Source organism: Watersipora subatra, chromosome 1, assembly GCF_963576615.1.
Source record: "Watersipora subatra chromosome 1, tzWatSuba1.1, whole genome shotgun sequence".
In the NCBI taxonomy this organism is placed as follows: Eukaryota; Metazoa; Bryozoa; class Gymnolaemata; order Cheilostomatida; family Watersiporidae; genus Watersipora; species Watersipora subatra.
The window spans coordinates 75,587,478-75,601,394 of record NC_088708.1 but is presented as its reverse complement, the minus strand read 5'-3'; the positions used below and the strand labels follow the sequence as shown (position 1 = coordinate 75,601,394).

General features: G+C 36.7%; 1 protein-coding gene across 2 annotated transcripts; it reads right to left on the bottom strand.

The window, feature by feature from the left end:
- Positions 1–1,484: 1,484 nt before the first annotated feature.
- Positions 1,485–13,823, bottom strand: LOC137392032 (synapsin-like). 2 transcript variants are annotated; one of them, XM_068078628.1, is made up of 15 exons: positions 13,746–13,823; positions 12,914–13,056; positions 11,760–11,952; positions 9,985–10,134; positions 9,280–9,430; positions 8,690–8,779; positions 6,930–6,947; positions 6,613–6,675; positions 6,069–6,211; positions 5,158–5,232; positions 4,923–5,025; positions 4,632–4,744; positions 3,386–3,397; positions 2,493–2,735; positions 1,485–2,154 (listed from the first exon to the last, which is right to left on the bottom strand). In XM_068078628.1, exons 2-15 carry the CDS (start codon positions 13,032–13,034, stop codon positions 2,016–2,018), a joined length of 1,614 nt encoding a protein of 537 aa, XP_067934729.1. In that variant the 5' UTR covers positions 13,035–13,056; positions 13,746–13,823; the 3' UTR covers positions 1,485–2,015. The 2 variants fall into 2 exon arrangements, with proteins under 2 accessions (XP_067934729.1, XP_067934739.1); XM_068078638.1 differs by lacking the exon at positions 3,386–3,397 and having other exon boundaries at positions 4,620–4,744.
- Between the last annotated feature and the right edge of the window lie 94 nt (positions 13,824–13,917).

Sequence of the window (13,917 nt, the reverse complement as noted above, 5' to 3'; positions counted from 1 at the left end):
TTTATACAGGCCACAACAAAAAGTTACCCATACAAGCAGGTCACAACATAGAGTTACCCGTAAAAGCAGGCCACAACATAGAGTTACTCATGCAAGCAGATCACAATACTGTGTTACCCATGCATGCTCGACATAATGCAGCAATACACCTAAATTTTATACAAAATACAACTGTAATCTATTTGTAATAGATTCTACTACATAAAAACGTTGTCTCAAGAATATGCAAACTTTGACAAAATATTCTATGCCCTGCATCTAGCCATGATAAACAGTATGGTTCAGTTTAACTGTGGATCACAATGTAGAGCTGCCACACAGTAAAAGTGAACAAGACCAGTTGCCTGGCTACCTTCTTTAACACAGGATACCATATAGGTGGTGCAGCTTTCTAGTTTATGACAGCAAGGGTGGGCAACTCTACAGCTGATAAAAGTTCGCCCTCAGCTGCTACATATAAACTTTAGCTAGTTTTTTTCTGTAGTGACTATAGTATAGTGAGTCAATCAGTCTTGATCGACTCCAATAGCTCCAAAGTAGCGCAGACTATCATGACTTGGATTATTACGGTGACAAACCAGACGCAGTCTAAGCCAGCAACTGTCTATTAATACAATCTCTATCAGAATAATAAGTGGGCAATAAACTCAGCCTCACTACTAGCGTGAGATCCAAAATTAGAAGACAGACACTTTTGAGAGAGTGTGAGAGGGACGGAGAAGAGAGAGAATTAAAGAGAGAATAAGAGAGTGTATTAGGGAGAGGCAAAGGAGAGAAAGAGGAGAGGGAAACAGAGAAGACAGCTAGAATGAGAAGACTTAGTGTCTGCACTGATGGACATCTTAATAATTCTGTTATTACTTTTACATTTTGTTTTTAACTTCCGCCGGTCTTTTTACTTCCATTTTCTGTCTTACTGAAATTTTTTTATTCTCATTTTACTTTTTTACTAAAAATTGTGATGTTTTAAAAAATGATAGACATCATGAGCCACAAGTGATTTTGATGGCAACCCATGTTCTCAAGGGTACACAAGTATGGGTATAAATTTTGTGATGCCGACGAGTGTGAGTTAATGTGCTAGTATACGATGCACTAACAAAGGGGACATCTAGGCTTATGTGATGCAGGGCTGGATATGCGCATAAGTTGGACTGTCTATGTTGGTGATGAGCAAAAGTGTGCTCGAGGCAATGACAGAGACGAGTAACCCTCAACAGAATCATGAAACATTATTATAATGCTGCTCATATAACTATGATATGGTATGAAAACCTATTTTATCATTTGTTGGATATGCTTAAATTTGAGAGGCTATTTTTGCTTCACAATCTGATGTAGATTTGTATACTGGCACCACAGATTATTTATTCAGACTCGGTTTAGCAGCGCAAGTCATAAATGCTGTCTCTAAAGACATTTATTTACCTTCAGTTGCTTTACAACATCTGACTGCTAATATCGCAACTATCTATTTTTATCAGTAAAATAATAAATATAATATATTCAGCAAATAAATAAACTAATATAACAAAACAAAACCACATGTTCACATTTAATATAAAAACTCAATTGAAAAAAATAAATTAAAACTGTCTACATACAATAGTATTAGATTGCAACATTTGCCAATTTCTTAGCAACTAGAAAGACAACACGTTCCTTTTGACTGGATAATGCAGTAAAATGAATTGTCATCTCTCTCGACCTACTTATCTACCTTTGCTGTATATATACAAAAACAAACATAACATAGAAGGTAACATAACTCCAAGCTGTAAACTGGTAAAATGAACTAGTGTTTTGCAATCCTCCATGTATCAACATATAACAGAGCTGTTCCTGATAACAACTTTGACAAAGTTAAACTAAAGGTTACTATTATATGGCAGCCTTTGTTTAATTATAAACTGCGCCATCTTGAGTATTCTTGCACAGCCCAAATGTCTCAACTTGACTCGCTGTGTCATCCACAGCCGTGTAGATAATTTCCCAACTATGGCCAGATCTTATCCTCACATTTCACCAAATATTCCAGCAAATGTTTTTTTTAGATTAGACATTGTGTCTTCCTCCTGGAGATCTCGGATGACTGCTTCGGTTTTGTCAGCCAAAGACATATTTGGGTTCATGCTGTTTCCTGGTGGTGGGGGCCTGAAATAGCCAAAATGGAGAGTATTTTTGTTGCAATTTACCTCAACTGTGTGAAAACAAATCGGTCATCTGAGAGCTGCTTCATTGGTGTGAATAAGCAAAGCACGAGTTGACTCAACCGTTATCTTCATAAAAATTGTGACAGGAACTAGACTAGTAGGTGGAGCTAAACCTATACAAAGTGGTTTATATTTAAAAAACAGGTTTTTTGCGGTAAGTTAATCAGCCCTAAAATGTGTGAGATGATAACTCTAGTTCAGCTCCATAAACTATGAACAATTGTGTAAGATTCAACTCGCTGTCCATCATACCTAACAGTTGTGAACAAAATACCAAACCTGCTTTGAGAAGGTGGTGCAGGTGCTCCGCCTCGAGGAGATATTGGAGGTCTGGGAGCAGGTACTGGTCCTCCTGGTCCTCCAGCCACTGGACCTGATCCTCCAGACACTTGCTGTCCTTCAGGCCTACCATTGACCACAGGCGCTTGGCCGTTAGCCAACTGCCGAGGTGAGCTCGCCGGGTGAGGAATATTTCTACCGGAAGCAGTTGGTTGCAGAAGAGCACCTGCACTACTTGTCTTACTAAAAGATTGCATATCAGATCTGTTAGTAGAGCGCTGCTGAAAGAATTTGGTATGATAATAAAATTTCATGGAAAAAGCAAATAAAAAAACAGGATATTATTTCTAGCAATATAATATACGCAATGAATAAATGTCTACAAGTTAGAGGAATTGGCTTGGGGGTAAAATTGAACTTGTGTGTGGGCAATATTTGACATGCACTACACATGCTATGCAGTGTCTGATGCTCAAAAGTCATGCAACCTGTTGAAAGGCATGTGTATACATGAAAGAAATGTGGCAGTAAGAAACAGTCAAAGGAAACAGGTGGAATGACTACAGCTTGATGTGTCATTTTAAACAACATAAAAGAGACTTAAGAGAAGTTGTTACTGTTACAGTACAGTGTATATATAATAACAGACACTTTTGAACTCCAAACACTCTGAAGGCTTATTTCATCTCGAATGAGCTTAGGCACACCTCATCTGACTTATGTTTGTGCGGGCAACCAAATACTGTAAGACAAAGATTGGTGCAATTCAAACTGAGGTGCCCGTGTGCTCGCATTGCATGCTTTACTCTTGTCAAAGCCTCAAATAAGCTGAAATGAAAGTAAAAGAAAGCAGACCTTTCTAGCTAAAGAAATCAATTTTATAAGATGGATACCTGAGGGTGGGCCTACAATACGCAGCAAACTGACACTCACAGTTTAACGCTTCTACAGCTATTTCCCAAATAATTATATATGTGAAAGTTGGAACTTGACATTTAAAGATTGCTGAAAATTATGAGTTTTTGCATATTCCTACAGCTTTCTATTTCTAAACGCTAAATTTATCTGAGTATCAAAAATTAAAACAAGTTTTTTTCACTAATTGAAAGTTTTTCAGAATTTTCAAGTGTTTAGCTATTTCTTAAGCCCAGTCACATGATACTGCTGTAACATCCAGAAACCTGCCTAAAACCAAAGAACTGTTGTTCAAAAACAATCTAGCTAGTTAAGATTGATAATGAAATACAGAGGCAGTCATACTTGGTAAAAACAAGTGAGATATACGTAGGAATTCTGAAGGAGACGTATAAAGTAAATACAAAAGGCTATGTATACTTTGGTAAACAGCAGTGAACATGGGGTATTCATACCAAATAAACATGAATGAGTCATATACCAAGTAGCCATGAGAAAGTCACCGACAGACTATATGAATATGAGTCGATATTCTTCACTCGATTCACTCATATTCATATACCATATGAATATGAGTGAATCATGATAATACTCCTGAAGAACCAAATAAAGATCAGTGAGTCATGATCACTGATTAGTGAGGTGTCTTATGATGCCTAGTGATCATAAGAGAATCGTATCTCATAATTCTGAGAGAGTCATATCTAATAAACATTGAGGAGTCGTACAAAAAAGCATAAGAGAGCCATACCAAGCAAACGTGATTGAGTCATATGTGGTAGTTCAGAGAAAGTCATATCTCGTAATTGTGAGAGAGTAATTCCAAGTAAACACAGATGGGCACACCAAGTAAACACATGGTTAATACCAAATAGATGTGAGGGATCATACCAAACAAACATGAGGGAGTCACACCTAACAATAAAGGGAGCCATAGCTAATAAACGTAAGCAAGTCTTAAAACTGAACATATGTGGTTCCTACCAGGTAAACATGAAGCGATCATACCAAGTAAACGTAAATTGAGCCATACCTAATACACATAAGGAAATTATAGCAAATAAACACAAGGGATTCACATCAAATTAAAATGAATAAGACACACCCAGCCTTAGCTGAGTGTGTCTTATCCGCATCGAATAAGACACACCGAGCTAAGGAGTGACATATGTAGACACGGAGATATACATAGACATGGAGACATACGTAGACATGAAAACATACCTAGACATGGCCTGTTTACAGACTTGCTGCATTTTCTGTACAACCAGATCTGAAATGAGCCTTCTGTCCTCTTCTTGCGACTCTCCAAGTAAAGTCATCGACGAGCCTTTTGCCTACATAAGGCTTGATTAGCTAGATAGTTTATGGGTTTCTTCAGCAAATACAGTATGTATGAATAAAAGTTACTCCGAATGTACTGTATGTTGATTTCACCTTTGAGCAGCTTCTATTTTATTTATAGTGGTTCCCAACCCAAATTGCTAAGTACTTTAATTAGCGAAGATTACTTACCTCAATGATATATTGCCGACCATCTTTGGCTTGAATAGCTTGAACTGCGCAAATGTCAAGGCCTCCAAACAGCCTCGAGACCTCATCAACCCAGAGCTTCCATCTAATAATATGTCTATGCTAGCGTTAAACCAAGACTATGGAGAGGTACAGTATGTCATCCTACCAGCCACTGTGTGGTTAATTTTGTTATGGAGAAGTACATAGTGGAACAATTATAATCTCAATTACTCACATTTCATTGACACTAATTTGCTCCAACATTGCTGATCCAGTGTTCGCCTTCCAATTTCCTGAGATTGATTTTCGCCTGCAGGAATGACAGAGGAGCAGTGGATGAGGATGGTGTTAGAAATAGTAGCTATCAAGCAAGCAAACAGTAAAAGACTACAGCACTGATTGCAAACCTAGCATTGCAAACACAACACAAAAATCTAATGAATTGGAAAATATCTTATTGATTGTGAGCTGCTAAAATTAGTATAGAACAGTTTAATTTTTCCCTTTTTATTTGTTTGTTAAAACAAACTAATTCAGGTACCCTGTTGTTTGGATTCAGTATTTCACTACTTCAAACTATGGCTAAGAAAAGACACACGTATATTCACCCTATGTAACCAAACTTCACACTTTTACTGTTCTGCCTGTAAAACATAAAGTTTCCTTGAATTAGTTGTGCTGTAACTTTCAACTCTGTGAGGATTTTATGAGAGTGAACTTGCTTTACTCATAAGGCAACTCTGTGTACTATTTGTCTATGTCTTTGTCTATGCAAACTGATTGTTTCCAAGACAAATTCTATCAGTCTTACTCTCTCCTTTTTAAGTTGCAGCTATTTTGTTTATAAATGCATGCATCAGTCATATTAAGTTGACATCGTAAAAATGACAATTTCAGCTGCAGATAAAAACTATCAGTGGTATTCAATAATTCAGTTACAAAACTATCGAATATTTCTCAATTTAGTTTGAGCATTGAACTTTCAGACATTTTAAAAGTTATTGGAAGATCAACGCGAGTCTGAAACATTTCTATTGGCCAATCACGTGTTTAGTAAGATAAGACAACTCCATGACTGGTTTAAGAATGATTTTGCACAAACATTTGTGAATTCTATTTGATCAAATACATGCTCAAAGAGCTTACATAAAGGCCTTGTAATTGCTGCCTATTTTTTGAATGTGGAGGTCATATTTGCTGTCACAAAGAGGCTCTGTTGTTGAGTAGCGATCGGTGATAGCGACAACACTAGCGATATCCTGGAAATCATAGGAGCTGTCAACTTTTACCTGCATAACATACAGACCCAGAGACTGTATCATTATTTTAGCATCCCCTTGCATGAGACAAATCTTGAAGTCATGCATAGACTTAATCTGACTAGAGGGATATCATACAAGCTTACTTCACACTGACTTTTGAGGATTCCCAAACAGCACAAATATTGGCTAGCGCTATGGCTGCTCTCAAGCAGATAATTTTAGGTTGAAATCAACTGAGAACCAATTATATTACTTATACTGACAGACAGTGCGTCTCTAATTCGTGTCAACTTACACTCACAAAGGTTAGTAAACATTGACAGCCCACAGAAGTGAGATAATTTCAAATATAAGTCATAAAAATGAGTCTACATGTCAACTTTTACATGATTCATATCTAATTTTAGAGTTTCTGACACGCAACTAACCTTTCCAGCTCCATTGTTAGCATTCCCTATCTTGACTACCACTGGAAACTTGGATGGAACAGCCTGAAAGGAACCCAAAAATGTGGCATCGTCAGGTCAGACAAGAGTCACAACTTGTGGCATAGATAAGCGAGGTAAACTATAAAAACACTGATAAACATAGAAACCAAAAGGAGTCAGCAGCAGCAGCAGCAGTGTTGCATGTCAATAATACTACTGTGTAGCCTAAATACGCAGTGAATCAATAGAAATTCAGCTGATGCTATTATGCAGCAATTTGCAAACGATGGATTGCAGAGCGTGATTAATAAACGTACCGTCTGAGAGGAAGATCGCTATAATATTGATCACATCGATGAGGATTAGCAAGATGTATGTCAAGCCTAAAGTAAGCAAACAGTTGATCTGATGCCGCGTGCCATGCAAGCTGACATTGTATCGACTGATTTACCAACTAAAGGTAATTCATTCCGGGATTATAAGATATTGTCATTTAATTTATAGATCTACAGTAGTTGTGTAGCGGAGCTTTTTAGAAGGTTCAGACAATCAGATGAGACGTATGACATATATGTATAGATATCAGTGAAGAGCATAGAGCTGAAAGGACACTCTCTATTAAAAGAAAGTAATGCTAAGACGGCTTTAATTAACAGCCGATTGCATATCGCTGAAGTATATTCATGCTCGTCAGTAGAAGAACAGAAACAAGAGATTAAAAACCTCCTATGAGCTGGCATGTGCGAAGGTGATATAATCACTACCTTACCATATCTATATAAAAATGCTGATTTTATCATTCTTCACAATAAGTGCAGGTAGTTACAGACTTACTGGAAAGTGGACACAGATTCTTGATGAGAAATTTTGTTGAATTTTTGAGGTGAATGAATACAAGATACAGAAGTGAAACACATTTGTATCTTGGCAAGAGAGTGCAATCCCAAGGTATGCGTGAGGTACTTTCGGATGGTACTGTTGGTAGCATGCTATTAGCGATATGTATTGGGATTACTCTACCGGTAGAACTCTATTGTTAACACTCTATTGTTAACACTTTATTGGTAGCGCTCTATTAATAACAAAGCCTCAAATATATGAAAGCGTGTATGAATCAGTTTGGGTAAATATTGATATTAGGCAATAGCATGGGTGTCACACTCTGGCATGGGTGTCAATAGCATAGCAATAGCATGGGTGTCACACTCTGGCCCTGCAGGCTAATTATATTTGGCAGCATGAAGCAACACCCGATGACTAATTATGACTAGCTGGTCGAATCAAAAGGCATATGTATCGCTAACGATCTATTTCCCAGAATTCTCTTCTGGTGCTATGTCCTATCACTGAGGCAAGATCCATAAACCCTATTCTGACAATAGCTATAGTGCATTCACATAGTCTAACTATTGGCTGGTTGCATATTTATTGAAAAAGGTTTATAACTATTATTTTTAAGGCGAAATATAAGATTGTGGAATATGATTATAGGTGACTATTAAATTAGAGAGATATAGTTTGAATAATAATAATAATAATAGCACACGACTTGTGTTTAAATTGCACTCCTAAAATAAATATCATTGTTGCATTATTTGAAACTTTATTTTACATCTATCTTCACATGCACTTTATCAGGGCGTATTATACATAAGACCTTTTTTCTTTATCCATATTCTGGACTAGAAAAAAACTTATTTTTAGTTATATATAATAAGATCCAATTTTAAACCTTAATAAAGATTTTCAGAATGAATATCGATGTTGTTAATTGCAACTTTGTTCAAACAGTTAACTTTGTTGCGCTGTATATTCAGGTTTGACACTTGCAAACTAGAGACGACACAAATAAATACTTCATAAACATTTCAAAGTTGTTAACTTTGAAATGTTTATGAAGTAGTTCCAGAGATAGTTTTGCTTCTGTGCATATCGCTAGTCTTAGATGTGATAGCTTAATGCTATTTAGATAGTTGCATTAGACATTTGATTGGGTTTGGTTGTTATTTGATTGTTTTTCTCTGAACGAGTCATAATTAGTTTTACAATGCTAATAAGATCTAATAGTACTACGTACCATTTCCTTATGGTTTGGGAAGAAGGTTTGTTCTATCAGTGGAAACTGCTCTTTACCAAGTTGTCGTTGAATTTGTGCCAAATATGCAAACTGTAACAAATATAAGAATATATTAAAATATCTCTGAGAGTATTATTGATGCTGTGACAATCGTACGCTCCGATAATCGTACGCTTTTTGACACGCTTTTACCACGCATCCAACAATCGCTGATGATCTACAATAGAAATTATCCTTAGGTAGAGAAAACGTTGTTGAGGGAAAACTGGACTGAGTGGTGTCGAAGCTTTAACGTTAATGATGCAAGTACAACGCTGTGCAGTATGAACCGGCCTACAGTCAGGGAAACTAAATAAATCCTAAGATGCAATAGGCCAGCATTATATCAAGTAACAAAAACGTTAGAAATGCAGCAAGTTAATACATATATAGCAAGATAAGATGTAGCAAAAAGATTAACAATCTACTATAAAGGGGTGAAAAATAGATACGGACAAGCCAGATACATTATAATATTATAATATCTTGATACAGAGTATTCAGACGACGGATTCACAGTGACAAGTGACAGATAAGAGCAAGTAGCTTACCACCCAGGGTTTGTCGAGCATGTTGTAAACGGACTCAAGAGTATTGACGCTGGGAACACCTCCATAGTGCAAACCTATGACTACGTTCTTCCAACTCTCGCTGACCTCCACAGGATGCTGACGAACCAAAACAAAGTCTGGACGAAAAGATCTGCAAACGAAAATCTAGAAAATAAAACAATAGATCTAGTTTCGTAACTATGGCAACAAACTAAAATTGGTTGACAATTTCTTCCATTGTAGGATGCGGTTAATTTGTAACTATAATAAATAACTGTGTTAGAACATTTGCTGTTTGGCTGAAGCTTGTTGTGGCGGGAGACATCCGCAACAAACATTTACCGATTGTATTTTTTACTCCATGTGAGCTGCTGAAGCCAAGACTCTAGCAGAAGTTTGATCAGATTTAAATTTTTCAACTTTTTATCAAATAACAAGAAATTAAATGTTTTCAAAGATTAAAGAATCCCTTTGTAGCAGAATAACAATCGAGCGCAAAACCAAAACTTGCAATTTAAATAAAACTGTATAAAATAGGAAGCAGAGCGACTAGAGTGTCTCATTGGTTCTCCATTTGGTTCTCTAACGCTATTGGCTAAGCTTATCAACGTCTACTACACTTTTTACAGCTGGTGCCATCATAGTAGGCAAAATTTATATTACGTGAAATAGAATGCACAGAGAGTGAAAGGTGAGAAGACTTACTTTGCAACTTTGCTACCACCTCTGTTTGATTGGATATCAACTACGCATGTCCCATCCGATTGGGCCGACAGATTTATTTCGCGGAACTCCGCTTGTTCCAGACGTATGTCATAGTCACCAAACACTTTTCTCCCACGAAAATACTTTGACCTGCAAAAATGATGCACTGCACAGTCGGCATATTGCTGAGATATTTACAGTCGTATTAAAGCGATCTTATGGGAGATGATAGGCTCAAGTTAGCAAACTCTTCTTCTGTTGCCATTCAAAGTAAACCCTCAGGACATTGATTGAATCATACTAGTAAGTAGCCATATAGCGCTTTCTCTTTAGACCAGGCACCACTTTCTAGACAACCAGTTCTATAAGGGTCGCTTAAGCGGTTCCCAGTCAAAAAGAAGTTAGTGTATACCAAGAATTTAGGCTTTACCACAACTAGAGCTTAGATAAAGAGAAAATCGATAAAGTCACCAGTCCAGATAATTAATCCAAGTAAGTTTGTAATAGCTTTAACAAGTGGGCTAATGGTTGAAATGTTATTTACAATCAATAGCATGGAATTGAAGGAGTGAAATTTAAGGTCATCACAGTGTAAGACACGAGGCCACTGGCTAATGCTTTCAGTACAGGTCTAGTTAGCCAGAAAAAAATTAGAGCTGCAAGATAGATATTAACTTCGCTAATACCTGTAAATGCCAGTCAGAGCAAATTAGACCGTGAGACACAAAACCAAAAAATAGTAAAGTAAATGATGTGTATCGAGAAATAAAAGCTCTATTTGTATAACTCTGTCCTATAATGTAAACTGGCAAGACGTCCGTGTCTGGTATAAGGTGTAGTGGTTTTTAAGAAAGTAGGAATGTAACGGATGGTCAGGCTGATTAGAGATGCGAGTCTTTTATACAGCAAATATCTAAAAAATACATTTAACTCCTCAGGATTAATACAGGATTAACTCCTCAGGATTAATACAGGATTAACTCCTCAGGATTAATACAGGATTAACTCCTCAGGATTAATACAGGATTAACTCCTCAGGATTAAGGCAATTAAATGCTGGTCATAGCTGGCCATATCAGGTAGCGTAACCCTAAAAAATAATTTTTGAAAACGGTGTAATTTTCCTTTTTCGGATTTCAATACATAGGGATATCAGCTTGGAGCAGCTTTGGCGCATACTACCTTTGAGCTGTTCAGTTATAACAGAGACTGCATACAAAAACTTGTAATTTACCTACATTTGATTAGCTTTATTTTTCGAAGGATGCATCTGCCAATGTACACAATTTTTATGTGACAGATTTTAACGAGAATATGATTACAATGAATGTAGGTGAAAGTGTGAACATCATTGATAGCATGAGCACTTGAGGGGCACCTGCGATTAACTGTCACCATTGATATAGCTTAGAGAACTTTTACTTACATGTCATTCAAGTACAGTTCACTTTGCTATCTGGCTATAATCAAGGTAATGACAGCAAGTTATCATTCTGCTCTTGATGATAGAGTATGATAGTTAGCCCTGGGTAGTATAAATGATATGCGATACAGGTAGCATAGTTAACCCTGGGTAGTACAAATGATATGCGATGCGGGTAGCATAGTTATCCCTGGGTAGTACAAACGATATGCGATACAGGTAGCATAGTTAACCCTGGGTAGTACAAATGATATGCGATGCGGGTAGCATAGTTAGCCCTGGTAGTACAAATGATATGCGATGCAGGTAGCATAGTTAGTCCTGGTAGTACAAATGATAGGTGATAGAGTACCAGTCGGTATGATGATCGTCTATGACGAGCAGGCATCTACATTTATCTTTGTTATAAGTGGGCTTAGAGAAGAGACCTTTGGTCATGCTCGTCATTCCTCCAGACAGGTTAGATATGTTACCAGATATGTTACCAGTTATGTTACCAGCTATGTTGCTTCTACTTGGAGAACTCGGGGCACTAGGACTCGCACCTAAAACAAGAACAGCAAAATTAGCTATCCATTCCACAATAGTTCAAGGTTGCCATTTCTACTGTTATTTATCGGTAAATGCCAGTTTTTTTACTTTAGTGAGTGATGGTAAAGTGAGAAAATTACCATGCAAAAAATCTTGTTTCATTCTTCACAATGAGATAATAATTATAATAAACAACCTTTCATCGTTAGATCACAACAACAATTATAAAACACGGTTCTGAACATTTGGAATGAACGTTCAAGAATGAAATTACAAGAATGTTGGCTTTAAGAGCAAGTCTTTAGCACTTTGAGAGAACATAAAATCACTTTAACTGTTTACAGCAAATATGTTAAAGCAAGTTGCTACAAATAAAAGCAGGTTATCTAAACATTTGGTGTAATCAAAAAGTATTGGCTTCTTAGAATTGGTCAAAACTTATTATGTGTAGTTTTCACTTGAACTACACATAACACATAGAAGTATTTAACTAACACACTAACTCCACATTTCATTTGATATTCACTCTGATTTATTTCCTATTGTAGTAACATCCACCTGAACTGCTGACAAATAGCTTTGAATTCATTTTAAACAGCTTTGAGGCACTTTTGGTGGATTACTGATACAGTTGATGCAGAAAAGTGCCGATTGCTTGCTGATTACAATCAATACTTTTTGCAAGCAGCTGCTGCCAAGTAAATTATCATGTCTACGCATAGATATTGAATAGTCAATGTAAGATATTGTTAACAAGAGTGAGTAATACTAGGGCTAAAAGCGGAATAGAAGACTGGTTGTTTTATCAATCAACAACTATCAGTAGAAATCTTACTACTGATTTTATGAAACGGTGCAAATAGAGAGTTCAACTGGCATTTGGTTGGTCAAACCGAATGCAGTATACCGGGCACAGAGTGCTAGAAGAAGACAAATTGTTTACCCTCGTATCTACAGTATTTCATATTTGCTTACCCTTTTTAGCGACTCCAAACCCAAAGAAATTGGAAGCCGTGTTACTGAAATTGGGCTGCTCTTCATCTTCCAGATCTTTCTGTATGTCACTGGAACTGAACCGTCGCCTCAAATAGTTCATTCTTGGTGAAGCAGTCTACAAACTATTATGGCTGTATAATATGGTTACAATACACTTAGGTAAGAGTTGAGTAACTCAACTAATAATCGAAACCAACCAACGACTGATATAAAAGATGATACTGCAGTGTTTGCAGAAAAGTGTTTATTGTACTTTTACTCGAAATAGATGATACATATTTAGGATATAGTCCAAAACGCTGGTGAAAGAAGACACCGCCATGATAGCATGTTCGTTTGCCCAGTAGATGATACATGTATCTACAGGTGCCTACATCTTATTTAACAATAACAGCTGTTTGCAAATTACTTATTGATTTCTAAAAATACGATATTAAACAAATATTTGCTGTATAATGGAAACAAAACGGAGCGTTTTATGACCAGTCAACGTAAAATCTATGGCAAAAAAAGGAAAGAGATGTAAAGACTCTGCAACAAACCATTCATGGATGCTAAAGCTTCTTTGCAGTAATGATATGGCATTTTTGATGCGTTAAGAAATCAAACATGGTAATCGCTAAACCAATGAAACTAAACAATAGAAGACATGTGTAGAGAACAGAGCTTGTATATAATGTTTGTGAAACAAATCAGTCCAGGGTGACATCCTAAGCCTTAATTTTTATGCAAAAGCTGAGAGATGAGCTGAAATAGTCGGAGTAAGTAGATGTGACGTTACGCAAGAGAGAACTTGATTCAAAGTACTTACAGAGTGTTTTGGTAGACTATAATAGCAATCATATTATATCACAAATGCCAGTAGCTGACACTGAACCTTCTGTTGACAGGCCGACCAGACACACTCAGTCACTGCACTCCTACTACTCACTAGTAGCTTTTCTCTCAATAACATGCATAGAAAAAATATTGATAAAAGTATT

What these genes read in the sequence shown, in the direction of transcription:
- LOC137392032 (XM_068078638.1), bottom strand. Translation starts at nt 13,034, where the DNA reads ATGAACTATTTGAGGCGACGGTTCAGTTCCAGTGACATACAGAAAGAT. An exon ending in GTTTGGAGTCGCTAAAAAGG is followed by an intron (nt 11,953 to 12,913) that starts GTAAGCAAATAT and finishes TTCTTGTTTTAG; the next exon opens with GTGCGAGTCCTAGTGCCCCG. An exon ending in TGCTCGACAAACCCTGGGTG is followed by an intron (nt 8,780 to 9,279) that starts GTAAGCTACTTG and finishes TATTTGTTACAG; the next exon opens with TTTGCATATTTGGCACAAAT.